The sequence below is a fragment of the Oryctolagus cuniculus genome, chromosome X (genome assembly GCF_051225735.1).
Source record: "Oryctolagus cuniculus isolate XC-2025 breed Fujian yellow rabbit chromosome X, ASM5122573v1, whole genome shotgun sequence".
In the NCBI taxonomy this organism is placed as follows: Eukaryota; Metazoa; Chordata; class Mammalia; order Lagomorpha; family Leporidae; genus Oryctolagus; species Oryctolagus cuniculus.
The window spans coordinates 128,899,211-128,915,415 of NC_142888.1; the positions used below are offsets into that span (position 1 = coordinate 128,899,211).

General features: G+C 45.1%; 1 protein-coding gene across 7 annotated transcripts in view; it reads left to right on the forward strand.

Annotated features, from left to right (window-relative positions):
* The first annotated feature begins 3,280 nt into the window (after positions 1-3,280).
* MTM1 (myotubularin 1) overlaps positions 3,281-16,205 on the forward strand; it is a 127,895-nt gene continuing 114,970 nt past the window's right edge. For 2 of the 7 annotated variants that reach the window (XM_002721329.6, XM_008275032.5), the window contains exon 1: positions 3,281-3,503. In XM_002721329.6, coding sequence (XP_002721375.5) covers positions 3,349-3,503 — 155 coding nt within the window. In that variant the 5' untranslated portion in view covers positions 3,281-3,348. Of the gene's footprint in view, positions 3,504-8,303; positions 8,390-9,686; positions 9,804-10,052; positions 10,076-16,205 lie in introns of those variants that run through there. The other 5 variants (XM_070067219.2, XM_089323703.1, XM_089323700.1 and 2 more) reach the window with 4 other exon arrangements.

Genomic DNA, 16,205 nt, shown 5'->3' on the forward strand with positions numbered 1-16,205 from the left:
CATGGATACAGTAGACAAAGAGATGATCCACAACCCAATTAGGACAGAGTGGGATTATTTGAGATGTCATCACACTACTCAGAAGAGAACAGCATGCAATTTGAAACTTATGAACTGTTGACTTCTGGAATTTTCCACTTAATATTTTTGGACCACATTTTACCATGGGTTACTGAAACCATGGAAAGCAAAACCTCGAGGTGGGGAGACTATTGTATAATTATATATGAGAGTGCTTAAAAAGGTCCATAGAAAATCGAATTAAAAGATAAATTTAGGGGCAGTCATTTTTCATAGCAGTTAAGATGTCAGGCTTAAGTTCCAGCTCTGTTCTGGGTTCCAGATGCCTGCTAATGTCCACCCTGGTAGGCAGCAGGTGATGGCTCAAGAAATTGGGACTCTGCCATTCACATGGAAGACCCAGATTTGAGTTCTCAGCTCCTGGCTTTGGCCCTGTCCAGCACCAGCTGTTGTGAGCATTAGCGTAGTGAACCAGAGGATGGTTCACTCTCTCTTTCTCTTCCCTCTGCCTTTTAAATAAATAATATAAAATGGTTTTAAAGATTTATTTATTTGAAAGGCAGAGCTACAGAGAGGGAGAGACAGAGAGATCGCCCATCTGCTGGTTCACTCCTCAGATGGCCACAATGGCCAAGGCTGGACCAGGTTGAAGCCAGGAGCTTCTTCTGGGTTTCCCACATGGATGCAGAGGCCTAATCAGTTGAGCCATCTTCTGCTGCTTTTCTTTTTTTTATTTTATTTTGCACCTTATCCTCCCTCCTGGCCACACTCCCACCCTATTCCTCCTCCCTCTCCTATTCCCACTCTTAATTTTTACAAAGATCTATTTTCAGTTTACTTAATACTCGAAAGGTTAACCCTATACTAAGTAAAGAGTTCAATAAATAGTAGGAAGAAAAAAAACACTGTTCCTCAACAGAGGAGACAAAGGCTGTAAACAATCGTCAAATCTCAAAATGTCCATTTCATTCCAATACATTACATCTTAGGTACTTTATTAGTTACCACAAGGCCATTACCAGGGAGCTGGATTGGAAGTGGAACAGCCAGGACACAGGTGGTGGCTTTATCTACTACACCACAACACTGGCAGCAAAATGAAAAAATTTAAGAGATAACCTTGGGGCCAGCATTGTTGCATAGTGGGTAAAGCCACCACCTGCAGGGCTGGCATCCCAAATGAGTACTAGTGCACCTGGGAAAGCAGCAGAAGGTGGTCCAAGTGCTTGGGCCCTTACACGCACACGGGAGACCTGGAAGAAGCTCCTGACTCCTGGCTTTGGACCGGCCCAGCTCTGGCTGTTGCACATTTGGGGAGTAAACCAGGGGGTGGAAGCTCTCTCTCTCTCTCTCTCTCTCTAACTCTGCCTTTCAAATTAAATAAATAAATCTTTAAAAATCTTTTAAGCAGATCTTTAAAGATTTATTTATTTAATTTGAAAGGCAGAGTTACAGAGAGAGGAGAGGCAGAGAGAGAGAGAGAGAGAGATCTTCCATTCGCTACGCTGATCTGAAGCCAGGGGCCAGGTACTTCTTCCGGGCCTCGCATGAGGGTGCAGGAGCTCAAGCTCTTGGACCACCTTCTGCTGCTTTCTCAGGCCACAGCAGAGAGCTGGATAGGAAGTGGAGCAGCTGGGACTCAAACCGGTGCCTATATGGGATGCCAGAACAGCAGGCGGTGGCTTTACCCATTATGCCACAACACAGGCCCCATAGGTAAATCTTAAAAGAGATAATTTTATTTTGGTGCAAAATTTTTTTCTAAATTTCTGTATAGTTTTTTATAGTACTCATTTTGCATGAATTTTTATTTTTGCAAGATTTGTTCATTTAGTCAGAAGACAGAGTGAGGGAGAGAGAGAGAGAGAGAGAGAGAGAGAGAGAGAGAGATCTACCTGCTTTCCTTCCCAAATGCCCCCAACAGCCAGGGCTGGGGCCAGGCTGAAGCCAGGAGCCAGGAACTTCATCTGGGTCTCCCACATGGGTGGCAGGAACCCAAGTACTTGGGCTGTCATCTGTTGCTTTCCCAGGTGCATTAGCAGGGATTTGGATCACAAGTGAGTGGAGCAACTGGGACTCCAACCAGCACTTTTATATGGGATACTGGCATCTCAAGTGGTGGCTTAACCTGCTGTGCCACAATGCTGACGCCAGCCTGATTTTTTTTTTTTTTTTGACAGGCAGAGTGGACAGTGAGAGAGAGAGACAGAGAGAAAGGTCTTCCTTTGCCGTTGGGTCACCCTCCAATGGCCGCCGCGGCCAGTGCACTGTGGCCGGTGCACCGCGCTGATCCGAAGGCAGGAGCCAGGTGCTTCTCCTGGTCTCCCATGAGGTGCAGGGCCCAAAGACTAGGACCATTCTCCACTGCACTCCCAGGCCACAGCAGAGAGCTGGCCTGGAAGAGGGGCAACTGGGACAGAATCCGGTGCCCCGACCGGGACTAGAACCCCATGTGCTGGCGCCGCAAGGCGAAGGATTAGCCTGGTGAGCGGCGGCGCCAGCACACATACACGCATATGCTGGTATCAGGTGAAACTTTGTTTTTGTATACCTGAAAAGTAACAAATATAAGACAGGGGAGAGGGGTAATCCTATTTACTCAAAATGCTCATGTATAATTCTTATGCAACACAAGGAATATTATGCACATTCTTATATGTGCCAGTTAAATTTGTTTTATTTGATTACATATTGATTCTCTTCTTGAGAAATTTATCTTCTCTATTTTGTTCCTTCTGCCCATCCCCGTTTTTAAAAAGACTGAAAAAGACTATGTGACTAACTCCAACCTTAAAAAGTAGGATATTTAGCCTGAAATGTTTTCCTGAAGTACGTCTCAATAGTATTCTTAGAAAGGTATTGGTACAGTATGAGGGAAACCCCAGCTGTTATTTGAGTTTATGAATTGTAGGCTGTGAGCCAGAGTCAGTGAAATTTCTTATCCCCTTATCTAACTTCATGCAGCCAGTCCTATGTACACAGCAATAACTCAATTTAGTGATACCACTGGAGTTTTATCTACAGAAGTTTTCAATCTGGATTTCCCCTTTACTGGAGAAAACCAGTGCGACCCAGGCAAGAGTCCTATGACTACGCTTCCCAGCGGCCTCCGCTGGGCGCTGACTCCTACATCCAGTACAGGAGTGGCCCCTGAAATCTTGGTCCTGCCCGGTCCCTGCACTACATGTGAACTACAACTCCCAGTGGCCTCCACGCGCCAGACCCGTCAAAGAAGGTTTCCCAGCAGTCTCGCGGGCAAAGAGCCCCGCCCCCCAGAGCGGCTTCCCCAGGTCTGCCAGGGCCCTCCGCCCGCCCCCCGCCCATCATATGACTCAGTCTCGCCAACCGGTGCGCGAAGGCGGGCGGAGGGTGGTGGCCCAGGGGCTAGGAAGCCACGGGGTTGGGGGGCGGGCCCCAGAGGGGGCGGAGCAGGGCCCGGGAGCCGAGCAGCCTGGCAACGCCGGTGGCGCCCGGAACCCGAGGTGAGTGCGCGCTTAAAGCTGGCCTGGCTCTTACCCTGTCGCTGCGGGGAGCCGTGTTGGGGGTCTGCTTGGGAGGAGGAAGTTGGGACTCCCCGGGCCGGCGGGTCGTTCGGGGCCTCGCCGCACTTGGTTGGGCGGGGTTGAAGGGGCGGTTCGCTAGGGTGCCTTCGCTGTCCCGGCAGGGTAGGGTCGAGGCCGGGGAGCAGCAGGCAGGTGCCTCTGACTCCCCCTTGTTTTCTGCGCCCTAGGTCTCTACCCTGCGCGGACGAAGGTTTAGAGGGGAATTGGGACGGGCGGGCTGAGGGGGTGGTCATCGCAGCTGGACTTTGCTTTCCCGTCCTGGGAAGGCGAGCGGGCTAGGCGGCTGCCCTGCCTCTGCGGCGACGCACCGCGGCTGATCCTCGCCCTGGCCCTCTGCGCAGGGTGGGCGCGGGCCACATCCCCCGTGGGCCCTGCGAAGCGGCCGCAGCTCGGCACGGGCGGAGAAGCCGCGTTTGTCGCTCTCAGTGATTCCGCGTCACGCCCGAGAGCTTTATCTGCTTTTGCAACAGTTGAGAGAAGATCTGAGAAGGAACGGTTAGTTCCCTGATACGCAGTCGGAAGTGTGCACAGGCACCGGCGAGCGCCCTTGGCCGCGTTGCCTCCCTTAACTGTCTTCTGCTGCGCTCAGGAAGTGAAAACTAATTTTAGTATTTGCCTAAGCAAATATGAAGTGAATCTCCTGCAAAAATTACAATAAGCGGTTTATGAGACTAAGAGGGCTGTAGCTGGTTTTTAAACAGATCAACTCTCGCCAAGAATGAAATCATAACATTTTAGAATTTTCAGGGACCTTGAAGTTCACCTAGCGCATTTGTTTCGTGGCTAAGGGAACAGAGGCCGGCAGAGGCTAACTACTGTGACCAGGTTTTGCGGTAACTTAACTGGCAAGGCTACGTTTGGGTGTCTGTCTAGTCTGGGTTCTTTTTACCACAGCTCGGCGTTACTGCTTGTTAAGTATCTACCTAAGAGTTTCAAGACCTGAGCTAGCTCTTTTGCTGTAGTTCAAACCGTTTTGGGTTTCCTTCAAAACAAGTTTACCAGCCAAACAAAGCACTCGGACTTTGTAGACGGGTTTTGCTTTCATCCATCATATATATTGGCCGTGATCATGTATTCACCAGATGTGGTTTGAGTGAGTTTTTTGGCCATTTCACAAATATCCACCCTTGAGAGATTTGAACCAGTACTATTATATAGCAGCTTCCCCAGGTGCTTCAAGGGGTGATGTTCGCTGGGGTATAGATTCTTGTATAGTTATTAAATTGCTGATCTCCTTACTTTGAAATTCCCATTCGGATGTATTAAATTTTCAGTTGTTTCATTCATTCATTAGACACAGGAGTGCTCACAGTGTGCCCCACTGTCCTAAGCACTGCCAGGGTCCCCGGGAGTTTAATGTGTGGGGATGCTGACAGAAAAATAAACCATGATACATTTTCCGGTACAGGTAAGCAGTATAAAAAATGAGAGCTCTGAAACTGCTCTGACAGTAAAACAGGCTGGCATGATTGAGAGTGACTGGAGTATTTGAATTGCTGGTTTTAGATTGTCAGCTGCTGCTCCATTAAAGCAGATAGATCCAAAAGTAAATCAGTCTGAAGCAGAGAGATTCTGTGGAGTCATCCTTGCTCCCCTGAGTGCCCCTTCATGATCAGTTCATCACAGCTTCATTTTGACTTGCATCTCTCCCCTTGTCATGCAGACAATAACTGATTGCAAACAGCTAGGGATGTTTCAATCCCTTGCTGCTTCCCTAGTTAGACAGCTTACTCTGGCTACAGAAGACTGCAGAGCTTAGCATTGATTGTTGATTTCATGCCAGTGTCTGCTGGACTCTCAGGCTACCCTACACAAGAGTTTTTCTTCCTGGGTGTTGTGTTGTACTGTGAACCTGTTATCTGGAATGACCATCAATCTTTCTGTTGTGTGGTTTGTAAAGAAACTAGTTTATTTTGTAATCGCTCCAGAGGAAAGAAGTGCTCACCTTGTTAGGTACAAGAGCACTCACTGGTGAGATCGCATTAATGATGGCTCAGCATAGAAGTTTTCCCAGTTCTCTCATATTCTGTGTATTCTGTGGCCTCAAAAAAAATTCAAAAGTTTTTTTGCAAATTCTGAAAAATGATTCAGGTTTCAAAAACCCTTGCAGTATACTTTGCTCCAAAATGAGAAGAGGATAGCCAAAATTGAGTTACTTTAGAAGCCACTGAAAACACATGGCTCTTGCTCTTACTGAGGGCTCCAAAAGAAAAAAAAAGAGCAGAGGCTCTTCAAGGCTTAGTGGGAGACATTTTAACCAGTGGCCAAAAGCATTTCAAAGGTCAGAGTTTCTGGTTATTTCTAAAGCTTATTCAATTTTATAACAGAATAATGAGTTGTTTTCATTATTCTTCAGTCATTTTTCTTCCCTGTTTCTGACCTCTTTGAAGTTCTGCTTTCTTTATTTTCTAGTGTCTGCATTCATTGTTTCTTTTTGGCAGGCAGGGATGGGACCTGCCCTTTGCTTACAAGGTGTAGGCTGTGGATTGGGCAGTCCACCTGGGTTTGAATCTTGGCGCTGTTACTCATGTGACCTTAGGCTAGTTACACTCCTCTATTCTTTAGTTTCCTTACCTGTGAAATATTAATACCACCTTCCTCCCTGGGTTCTCTGGAGGACTGACTGAACGATTTATATTAAGTGCTTATCATCAATAGTGTTGTACATAGTAGGCACTCAAGGAAAGTTAACTTACTGATCTGAACCGTATGGTATGGAACTCCTTTCTTTTCAAGAAAAAAATGGGGCCTAGCCATGCTCTAATCAATTTCTGCCAGTCTAGGAAGCTTGATTTTCTAGGCATTTCACTGTTGGTGCAACATTTTCATTTCAGGTGATGTTGGCAGCAGTGTCCTCAGTGCTAAATTGCCATTACCATTTGGAAATAGAAATTACTTGAGGCCATATTTTGTTTGTCAGCACTGACAATGAGAACAATAGAGCAACAGAGGCCTTCTTCCTCTGCCTTGAAAGCCTGAGTGTACCAGCAGACATGGAGGTAGTTGAGTTAGTCCAGTTGCCGTCCTGTGGTTGCAGGATGGTTTTTCAATAGCAATGTCTGTGACGTATTTTCTCACGGTGAGTACCGCGAGCCTCTCGCTTTTTAGGAATGCAGAGGCATCTCTTCAGAAAATTGGCACCATATGCCAGTGCTTGCTTTTTCTCTGCACCAGAGGAACAACAGTGACAAACCAGCCCAAATCTTGCCTTTGTGAGGTGGTAGGAAGCTTCCAGTATTTGGATTCTGGAGGCTGGATTCAAGTCCCGCTTCTTCGCCTGAACATCTGTGACTGGACAAGTTGCATTACCTTGCTGCTGGTAGCTCTTCCAGATGTGAGATAGAGCTTACCAAATCGACCCTGCCAGGCTTCCAGAGTTCTTCAGCGAATCAGACATGCATTGGGGCCCTTTGTATACTGGGCAACATTGTTAGACTTGCATAAATGTGTTCTATAAACCAGTGCTATCTGGACAACTGGTGTCAAAGGGCAGGCATCCTTCCTGTTCTTGGCCCATCTCCATTGTAGCTGTGGGTGTGGTCTCTCTGCCTTGATTTCCCTCTCCTGTCACTATTGAAATATGCAGCTTTTATTGCCTCTCTCAAATGGAGCTGAAGCCATTGGTACACCCTGTAAGTTTTCCATTTTATTTATTCCTAAGAGGGTAGTACTGTGTAGCCGGCGATCACAGGACAATAGCAAGGTGATCTCTGATCAAGAAATTTTACCTGCCTGTTTTGCGAGAATCTGAGGATGGAAGCCTTTCGTTTTTCTAATCAAGACCTGGCCACTGTGCCTGAATCCAGCTTCAGGCCCCGGTGCATTCCTGAATCCATATTAGAGTGGCTACTTGTACTCCTAGGGTTAAGATGAAAACTGATCCAGGCTCTGAAGAAGAGATCCAGGGAGATGATTGCTCTCCGGGTCAGTACCAGCTTCCCTGCTCCAACAGGCCAAGAGCCTGCGTGCACTTTCCGTTTTATTTGACTTTGTTCCTCAATGTGTTGAAATAACTCTGGAGGCAGTTTTTTTTTTTTTTTTTTGCAATTCCATGTACTTCTGTGAGTTTAATATTATTGTTCCTTGACTCTTTGTCTTGATAGCTGATTCCTGCGTGTTTCAATATTAATTTTTCTCATGTTCTAAGCATGTAATAAAGAAGGCTGAGGTTGGAGACATTTCTGAGGGTGTGAAACCCATCATGGCCCCATGCATATAGTGGACATTTAGTGAACATTCATCAACTTGAACTGGACAAGTGGGGCAGGCTAGAATTGTTTGAATATGCTCATTTTATTCATTTCTGTGGTACCTGTAGTGATGAAATGAAGTTCATGTTTAGCATTTCTTTCCATCGTCCAATAACAAAGGAATAAGAAGGACTTTAAATCCAGTAGTGGCAGAGGTCTCACACATAGCTTTGCCACCCTTTTTCTTCCCAGCTTCTTGGTTTCTGAACTCTTCACATGAGCATTTTGAGTACAAGTTAGTTTTTGCTTTGCTTGCTGGTATGTTTAGAGTGGGAGAGGGTAAGGGAAGTTTAAGGGTAATAATTAAAAGTAAGAATAAAGCTAACTTGTTTGTAACTCATTCTGCTCTTATCTCCTTGCTTACAAACTGTGACAGTACACAGTGATGTCCTTTCTTTAGCATGTGATAACTGTTATATTTTGATATCATGTCCTTGAACTTTTTGTGAGAAGGAAGTGCTCTTTAGTTCCCAGAGCCTCTCAATCTGGCATAGGCTGCTACGTAGAGTGTTAGGGTATCGTGTCTTCCCCTTCCTGGCAGCTATTGAGGCAGAGGTGAGTTGTAAAGGAGATTCTTAGCATTGGGTGGTGGTGATTTACATTGCCTTATATTACCTTGAAACTCCTTTATGGTCCTGAGATTACTTAGGTGGGGATTTAGGAGAATGGGCACTGTGTTTAATTCCAGTAGGCCTGCAACTGGCCTGAGCTGTTTTACTGAAATAAGAAAAGTACCTGCGTACATGGTGGTGAAAACATACTGACTGGTCAGTACCAGTACTGTTTGTGAAGCACGGCGAGAAGGAAGGTTTGCACTTGGTTTCAGTGAGAGCCCAGGAGGGCACTGGGTAAGGAACAGCAGCCAGCATTCCATTTTGATGTTCCAGGTTCGGGGGTGTTCCTTGCATCTGTGAGTGGCTCCCGGTCTGGAATCTAGGAGAGAAGGCAGATGTCTCTGCCTAGTACCCTCATAGATGGAGGATGAGTGGAGCCGGCCTCCACTTTTTTGGGTGACTTGCTGCAATAAAGAACAGATTTCTTTTTAAGTTGAAGCTGAGTGGAACCTTGCCGGACACTTCTTTTCTTTGCCACTGGCAACTCTAAGCATTTCCCCCAAGGGTTCCCATCATTTCTCCTTCGGGAAACAGGTTTTCTTCTGTTGATAAAGAGTGTCCAGATTCCCTTGCTGCTCAGCTTCGCAGGGCCCATCTCACCCCCCAAAACCTCTCTGAAGACTGTGCTGTCAGGATCTCCACATCAGTGAGATCTCCAAGCGATTGGAGGTAGAAAGGTTTGAGAAGCCTGGCCTACAAGTTTCAGTTCACATCCTGGCTTCCTAGGCAATAGAAAGAAAATGGGAACCATATGGGGAACTGACAGTTTCCCAGTAGCTGCATTGAACAAGTAAAGAAACAGGTGGAATCCATTACAGCATTTTGTTGAACCCAGGAGACGCCATGCAGTCCCCATCATAATTCGTGAGACTCCCCCTCTTGGGCACTGAGTTTTGGAAATGAGGCACATCTCGGTTGGGACCAGCCAGTTGCAGGTGCTCATGTGCCAGTTGCTATGGTGTTGAGCCGCGGGGCTTGGAAGGGTACATTTTGCCTTGATTTACTGATGACTTCACCAGCTTTCCTGTCAGCACCCCACCAGCCACCCTCAGTAATAACTTATGTTGACGTTAGGCATAATCTTCACCAAGCCCTTAAACTAGTGCTTTTACGTAACGTCTCATTTGCATCCTCCCAACAACCTCTGTTTGATGGAGACACTTACTATCCCCACCAAATGTCTTTCCCCGGCGCTGGGTCTCAGGTGCGGCATGTAGGGAGCTGCAGCCTCAGGATCTCAACCCCTGCAAGTGGAACTTCCGGCCTCACAGCCTTCGCTGCAGCTGTCCTGACTCCAGTTTCAGTTTTGTAAGCTGTAGTAAGAAGGCTGCACTGGGACATATGTGAGATGCAAGGTCTGTTTTGGAGGGAACATAAAAACCTTGAGAAAAGCCTCTTGTACCTGGAGCTTTTCTGAAAAGGCATCATCGAATCCCTAAATAGCAGCTTGTTCCCTGGGAATTCTACAGACCAGTGGTTTGCTACAATGGCTTCTCATTAGAATCACCTGGGGAGTTTTAAATACCTGCTGCCCCAGCTCCACCCACAGGCACTCAGATATAATTCATCTGGGGTGAAACTCTGAGGTCGGCTTCCTTTTTTTTTTTAAGTGTCTCTGGAGATTCTGGTATGTGGCCGGGGACGAGACCAATTGCTGTAGGAGCGCTTCTCTAACTGCATTGATGGGCTTCAGGGTGATTCTACCTTCAGCGGGGCGGGGACGGCCGAAGAGAACTCAGTTCACACTGCGTGGGGCTCCCGTGTGGCGCCCACACTGCTGCTCTGCTGCTCACCCTGGGAGTAGCCAGCCACATCAGAATCACCTGAGGGGCTTTTGCAAAAACTCTGAGTTAGTTCTCTGGCATCCTGCCTGGAGTTTCTGATTCAGTAGGTGCGGGGTGGGGCCCAGGATCTGCATTGGCAAACGTGGGAGTTTCAGTGTTTCACCATCAAGTATTGCGTTTACTCAAGATTTTGTGAAGATACTCTTCTAGGGACCATTTTGGGGGTCATAAATGGACGTTGAATGTTATCCAACTCCTCTTTTGCCTTTATGGACCTATATCTTCCCTCCTTGAACTTGTTAATGTGGTTGGCTGTTTTAAGGGATTTTCTAATACAACTTTGTAGCATTAGCTCATTTTGCATTGCTAGGATGAACGCAGTGTGTTCATGATCTTTCTTAGTGCTAGATTTGATTGATAATATTTTCTTCAGGATGTTTTTTTCTATGTTTCTGAGTGAGATTTGGCTTTAATTTTCCTGAACTGTTTTGTGTAGTTTTGTATCATGATTATGCTAGACATGTAAATGAATTGCTTCATTTATTTTTTCTGTGCTCTGGAAGTGTGTATAAGATTGGAGTTACATGTTCCTTAAATGTTGGTAGATCTTGTTCAGAGAGAACCAGGAATTTTTTTAAGATTTATTTATTTAATTTGAAAGGCAGAGTTATAGAGACGCAGAGGCGGAGAGAGAGGTCTTCCATCCGCTAGTTCACTCCCTAGATGGCTGCAATGGCTGGAGCTGAGCCGATCTGAAGCCAAGAACCAGGAGCTTCTTCCAGGTCTCCCACGTGCATGCAGGGGCCCAACAACTTGGGCCATCTTCCCCTGCTTTCCCAGGCCATAGCAGAGAGTGGGATTGGAAATGGAGCAGCTGGGACTCAAACTGGCCCCCATATGAGATGTCGACACTGCAGACAGTGGCTTGACCTGCTACACCACAGCATTGGCTCTGAGCCAGGAATTTTTAAACTACCAATTAGTAGCTGGCCCAGTTGTATCTATGTATTCATTCCTGCATTCTACTATTTGCTTATTTGTGCCTTCTTTCATTTTTTTTTCTTGATTAGTCTTACAAGTTTATATATTGTGGTTGTGGTACCTATTTGATAATTATGTTTATTTGTTTCTATTTTTAGTGATTTTTTTTCACTTTCATAAATGCTTACATATTTGATAGATAGGCACACAGAGATCTTTCATCTTTTGGTTCACTCCTCAAATGCCTGCAACAGCCAGGATTGGACTAGGCCAAAACCAGGGGCCCAGAGCTCAACCTTAGTTTCCTACGTGGTGGCAGGGATCTGCAGTAGCAGGAAACTGGACTTGGGAGTAGAGCTGGGACTCGAATCCAGGCACCCTGATATGCAATGAAGGGTCCCAGGCAGCATCTTTTTTTCCTGAACATTTATTTATTAGAAAGGCAGAGTTGGTGGGGGAGGGGGTCTTCCATCTGCTGGTTCATTCCCTAAGTGGCTGCAACAGCTGGCTCTGAGCCAAGTCCAAGCCAGGAGTTAGGAACTCCATTCAGGTCTCCCACATGGGTGGCAGGTTACCCAGGCACTTGGGCCATCTTCTGCTGCTTTCTCTGGCTCATTAGCAGAAAGCTGGATCAGAAGTGGAGCAAAAGAAAGAAAAAAAAAGTAGAGCAACCAGGACTGGAACCCGTGCTCATATATGATGCCAGCATCATAGGTGGTGGCTTAACCCAGTGCACCACAATGCCAGTCCCCCAAGCAGTGTCTTAATGGCTGCACCAAATGCCCGCCCCCTGATTAAGTTTTTAATGAATAAACTTTATATGGGGACTAGCATTGTGATACAACAGGTTAAGCTGCTGTTTGTTATGATGGTATCCCATAATAAGAGCATCAGTTGGAGTGCCTGCTGCTCTGCTTCATATCTAGCTCTCTGCTAATGCGCCTGAGAAAGCAGAAGATGATACAAGTGCCTGTGCCCCAGCCACCCATGTGGGAGACCCAGATGGAGTTCTTGACTCCTGACTTCAGCCTGGCCAGTGCCCCCAACAATTGCCACCATTTGGGATGTGAACCAGTAGATGGAAGATCTCTCTCTCTCTCTCTGTCTTTCTCTGTCTTTCTCTCTCTTTCTCTTTCTCTCACTCTGCCTTTCAAATAAATAAATTTTAAAAATTTATGTGATTTTAAAGTCAAGTTTATATCAAGGTATATTCATAACAGTTTTGCTTCCATACCCTATCTCCAGCCAGGCAAGCTGTTTCCTTCCTCCACCCCCAATAGATCTATGTTCTGTGTTTCTTCTTTTGCAAATTTGAGCAAGCACATACAAACATATATGCATTTATTTGCATTTATCCCTTTTATTACACACAAAAAGGACACACTTCAAACACCAGCCAACCTCTTGCTTTTTCTGCTTATTCCAGAGGTCATCCCTTCTCCATTTTCTCATTCTTCCTTTGAATTTATTCTGTTTGATGTTTTTGAAACAAAGCATTTTTGTTACTGTTTAGTTCTAGTATATTCTAATTGCCATTGTGATGATTTCTTTCAGCTGTAACAATTTAGAAGTGCATTTTTTTTAAAGATTTGTTTATTTTACTTGTAAGGCGGAGTTACAGAGAGGGAGAAGCAGAGAGAGAGAGAGAGAGGTCTTTCATCTGCTGGTTCACTCCCCAAATGGACAGGAGCTTCTTCCGGGTCTCCCCCGTGGGTGCAGGGGCCCAAGCACTTGGGCCATCTCCCACTGCTTTCCCAGGCACATTAGCAGGGAGCTAGATTAGAAGTCTAGCAGCCAGAACTTGAACCAGGATCCATAGGGGATGCTGGTGGTCCAGGCGACAGCTTAACCTGCTACCTCACAGCACCAGACACTAGAAGTATATTTTTAAACTTACACATGTAGCTTCTAGGTATTTTCCAAACTGATTTCCAATTTAATTGCATTATGGCTAGAGAATATGGTGTGAATGCTAGTAGCTCTGTGAAATTTATTGAGGATAACCTTATGTGGTATTTTGTGACTTTTTTCACTTAGCATGCTACTTTTTATATTCATTGTTGTTATCCATCTATCAGCAGTTTCTGATTTTCTGTTGCTGAGTAATATTTTATGGTGTAGATAGAACAATTTGTCCATTCACGAGTTGATGAACATTTGAGTCGACTCTGTTTTTGGCCATTGTGAATAAAGCTGCTCTGAACATTCACTAACAAGCCTTCTGTGGACTCATGTTTTCTTTTGCCTTGCATAAATGCTTAGGTGTGGCATTTAGGGACATATGCTTAGTGTATGTTGAACTTTACAAGAAACAGGCAAACTGTTTTCCAAAGTGGCGCTGCTATTGTGCTATCTTGCAATCCTACAAGCACAGTGTGAGAGTACCACCTCGGCTACATCTTCATCAACACTTGTTTTGTTATATATCAGCCATTTGGGTGGTGCATAATGGTATCTTATTTTGCTTTTAATTTGCATACTCCTCATGACTAATCATAGTGAATATGTCCTCATGTGCTTATTGGCCATTAAGCTTTTCTTTGGTGAAGTGCTCAAGTCTGAAATAAGTACACTTCGTATTAAATCAGATTGTCTCATTAAGTTATGAGTGTTCTTTGTTCTGGATGCAAGCCTTTATCAGATATGTCATTTGCAAAGATTTTCTCCCATGCTGTTTTTTCCTTTCATTTTCTTTACTGTTCCAAGTATTTTAAACTTTGAAGTCCTGTTTATTTGTTCCCATCTTATGGTTTGTGCTTTTTGTGTTGTAAGGAATCTTTGCCTAACCTGAGTTCACAAAGTTTTCCTTGTGTTCCTGGGTAGATCTTTTTGTTTGATTCAGCTCTTATGTTTACATCTGTTGTGTCAGGCAAGAACCTAGGGTGTCCCCCCTCTTTTATGACTTCTGGGGCTACTATTCTGTGTTTTGCCTTGAGCATAGGTGGGATCTGCTACTTGGTACTAGCCAATCAAGTGTGGAAAAAGTGCGGGGATTCTGCAGCTGTGATTAAGGTCACAACAGTTAATTTTTGAGTTAACCAAAGGGAAGATGATCCTGCTATGGCCTGAATTAATCACCAAGCCCTTTTAAGGTCTGGGTCCTCCTTGAAGTGATTCTCCTTGCTCACTCGAAGTACACAGCCATGCTGAGGAAGCCCACATGGAAAGGAACTGCAGGGGGTCTCCAGCTAGCAAAAGGTAGGCCCTTGACCATGTGGCCTTAGAGAAGGAGTGCTGCCAACAATCTGCATGCACTTGGAAGCAGACTTCCCCCATTTGAAACTCCAAGTTGAGAGCACAGCCCAGCCAACCCCTAGGCTGCAGCCTTGGGGGACCTTGAGCAGAGAACCCAGTTTCCTAACCCATAGAAACTGTTTGATGATAACTGTATTTTTTCTCACTCAGTTGCTTCTGCAGCAACATAAAACTGCCCTATGCTCCATGTCAAGTTAAATTTTATGTTGTGTGAAGTGCAAGAGTCAAGGTTCATTTATTTTTCCATGTGGACAGCAAATTGTTCCAACTTCATTTGTAGAAGACTGATACCATTGTTGAAAATCAATCTAGGACCTCTGAAAAATGGACCTATTTGTGGTCTCTTTTCTGTTCCATTGATCTGTATGTCTGTCATCATACCAGTACTAAACCATGTTGATTACTGATGCGTTATGATAAGTCTGTAAACCAGGCAGTTGAAGTACTGCATCTTCGTTTTCTTTTTCAGATTGTTTTGACTATTCTTGGTGCTTTGCCATTCCATATAAATTTTAGAATCATCATCTAGTCAGTTTCTACAACAAAGCCTGTTTGGATTTTGATAGGGACTGCATTAACTTTATAAAGCAATGTTGATACCAGGATGATAATGAGTCTTATGATTTTTAACATGATACTTTTCTCCTTGTATTTAGATATTCTTTGATTTCTCTCATTAGTGTTTTGCAATTTTCAGCATTTGTTCTTCTACACATTTTGTTAGATGTACCCTCAAATATTTCATATTTCTGTTATTACAAATGACATTTTTATATTTCAGTGTCTCATTTGTTCATTGCTAATAAAAATAAAATATAATTAACTTTTATGTTGCTCATGTGTATCATGCAAACTTACTAAATTTGCTTATTTTAGTAGCTTTTCTGTAGTAAGGATTTTTTACATATTTGATCATGTTATCTGCAAATATACTTCTTCCTTTCAGTATGTTATTACCTTTTTCTTTCTTTTTCTTGATTCATTAAATTTGTCAGGACCTATAAAAGATGTTAAATGCAAGTGATAGGCCGGCGCCGCAGCTCAGTAGGCTAATCCTCCGCCTTGCGGTGCCGGCACACTGGGTTCTAGTCCCGGTCGGGGCACCGGATTCTGTCCCGGTTGCCCCTCTTCCAGGCCAGCTCTCTGCTGTGGCCTGGGAGTGCAGTGGAGGATGGCCCAAGTGCTTGGGCCCTGCACCCCATGGGAGACCAGGAGAAGCACCTGGCTCCTGGCTTCAGATCAGCGCGCTGCGCCGGCCACAGTGCTCTGGCCGTGGCGGCCATTGGAGGGTGAACCAACGGCAAAGGAAGACCTTTCTCTCTGTCTCTCTCTCTCACTGTCCACTCTGCCTGTCAAAAAAATAAAAAAAAAATGCAAGTGATATCCTTGCCTTGTTGTCATTCTTAGTGAACCTTCCATCTTTCACCTTTAAGTTTGATGTCAGCTATAGGTTTTTCAAAGGTGTACTTGATTATTCCTACTTAGAGAGCTTTTAAAATTTTGTTTATTTGAGAGGCAGATACACACAGAAGAAAGGAAGGAGGCTCCCATCTGTTCGTTCACTCCCCGAATGTCTGTAACAGCCTCTGGCCAGGCCAGAATCCAGTGACTCAATTCAAGTTTTCCACATGGGTTATAGGAACCCAATTACTTGAGCCATTATCACTGCCTCCTAGGATATGGGAAGCTGGGGGCAGGAGCCAAAGCCAGGTATCAAACTCAGGTGCTCCAATATGG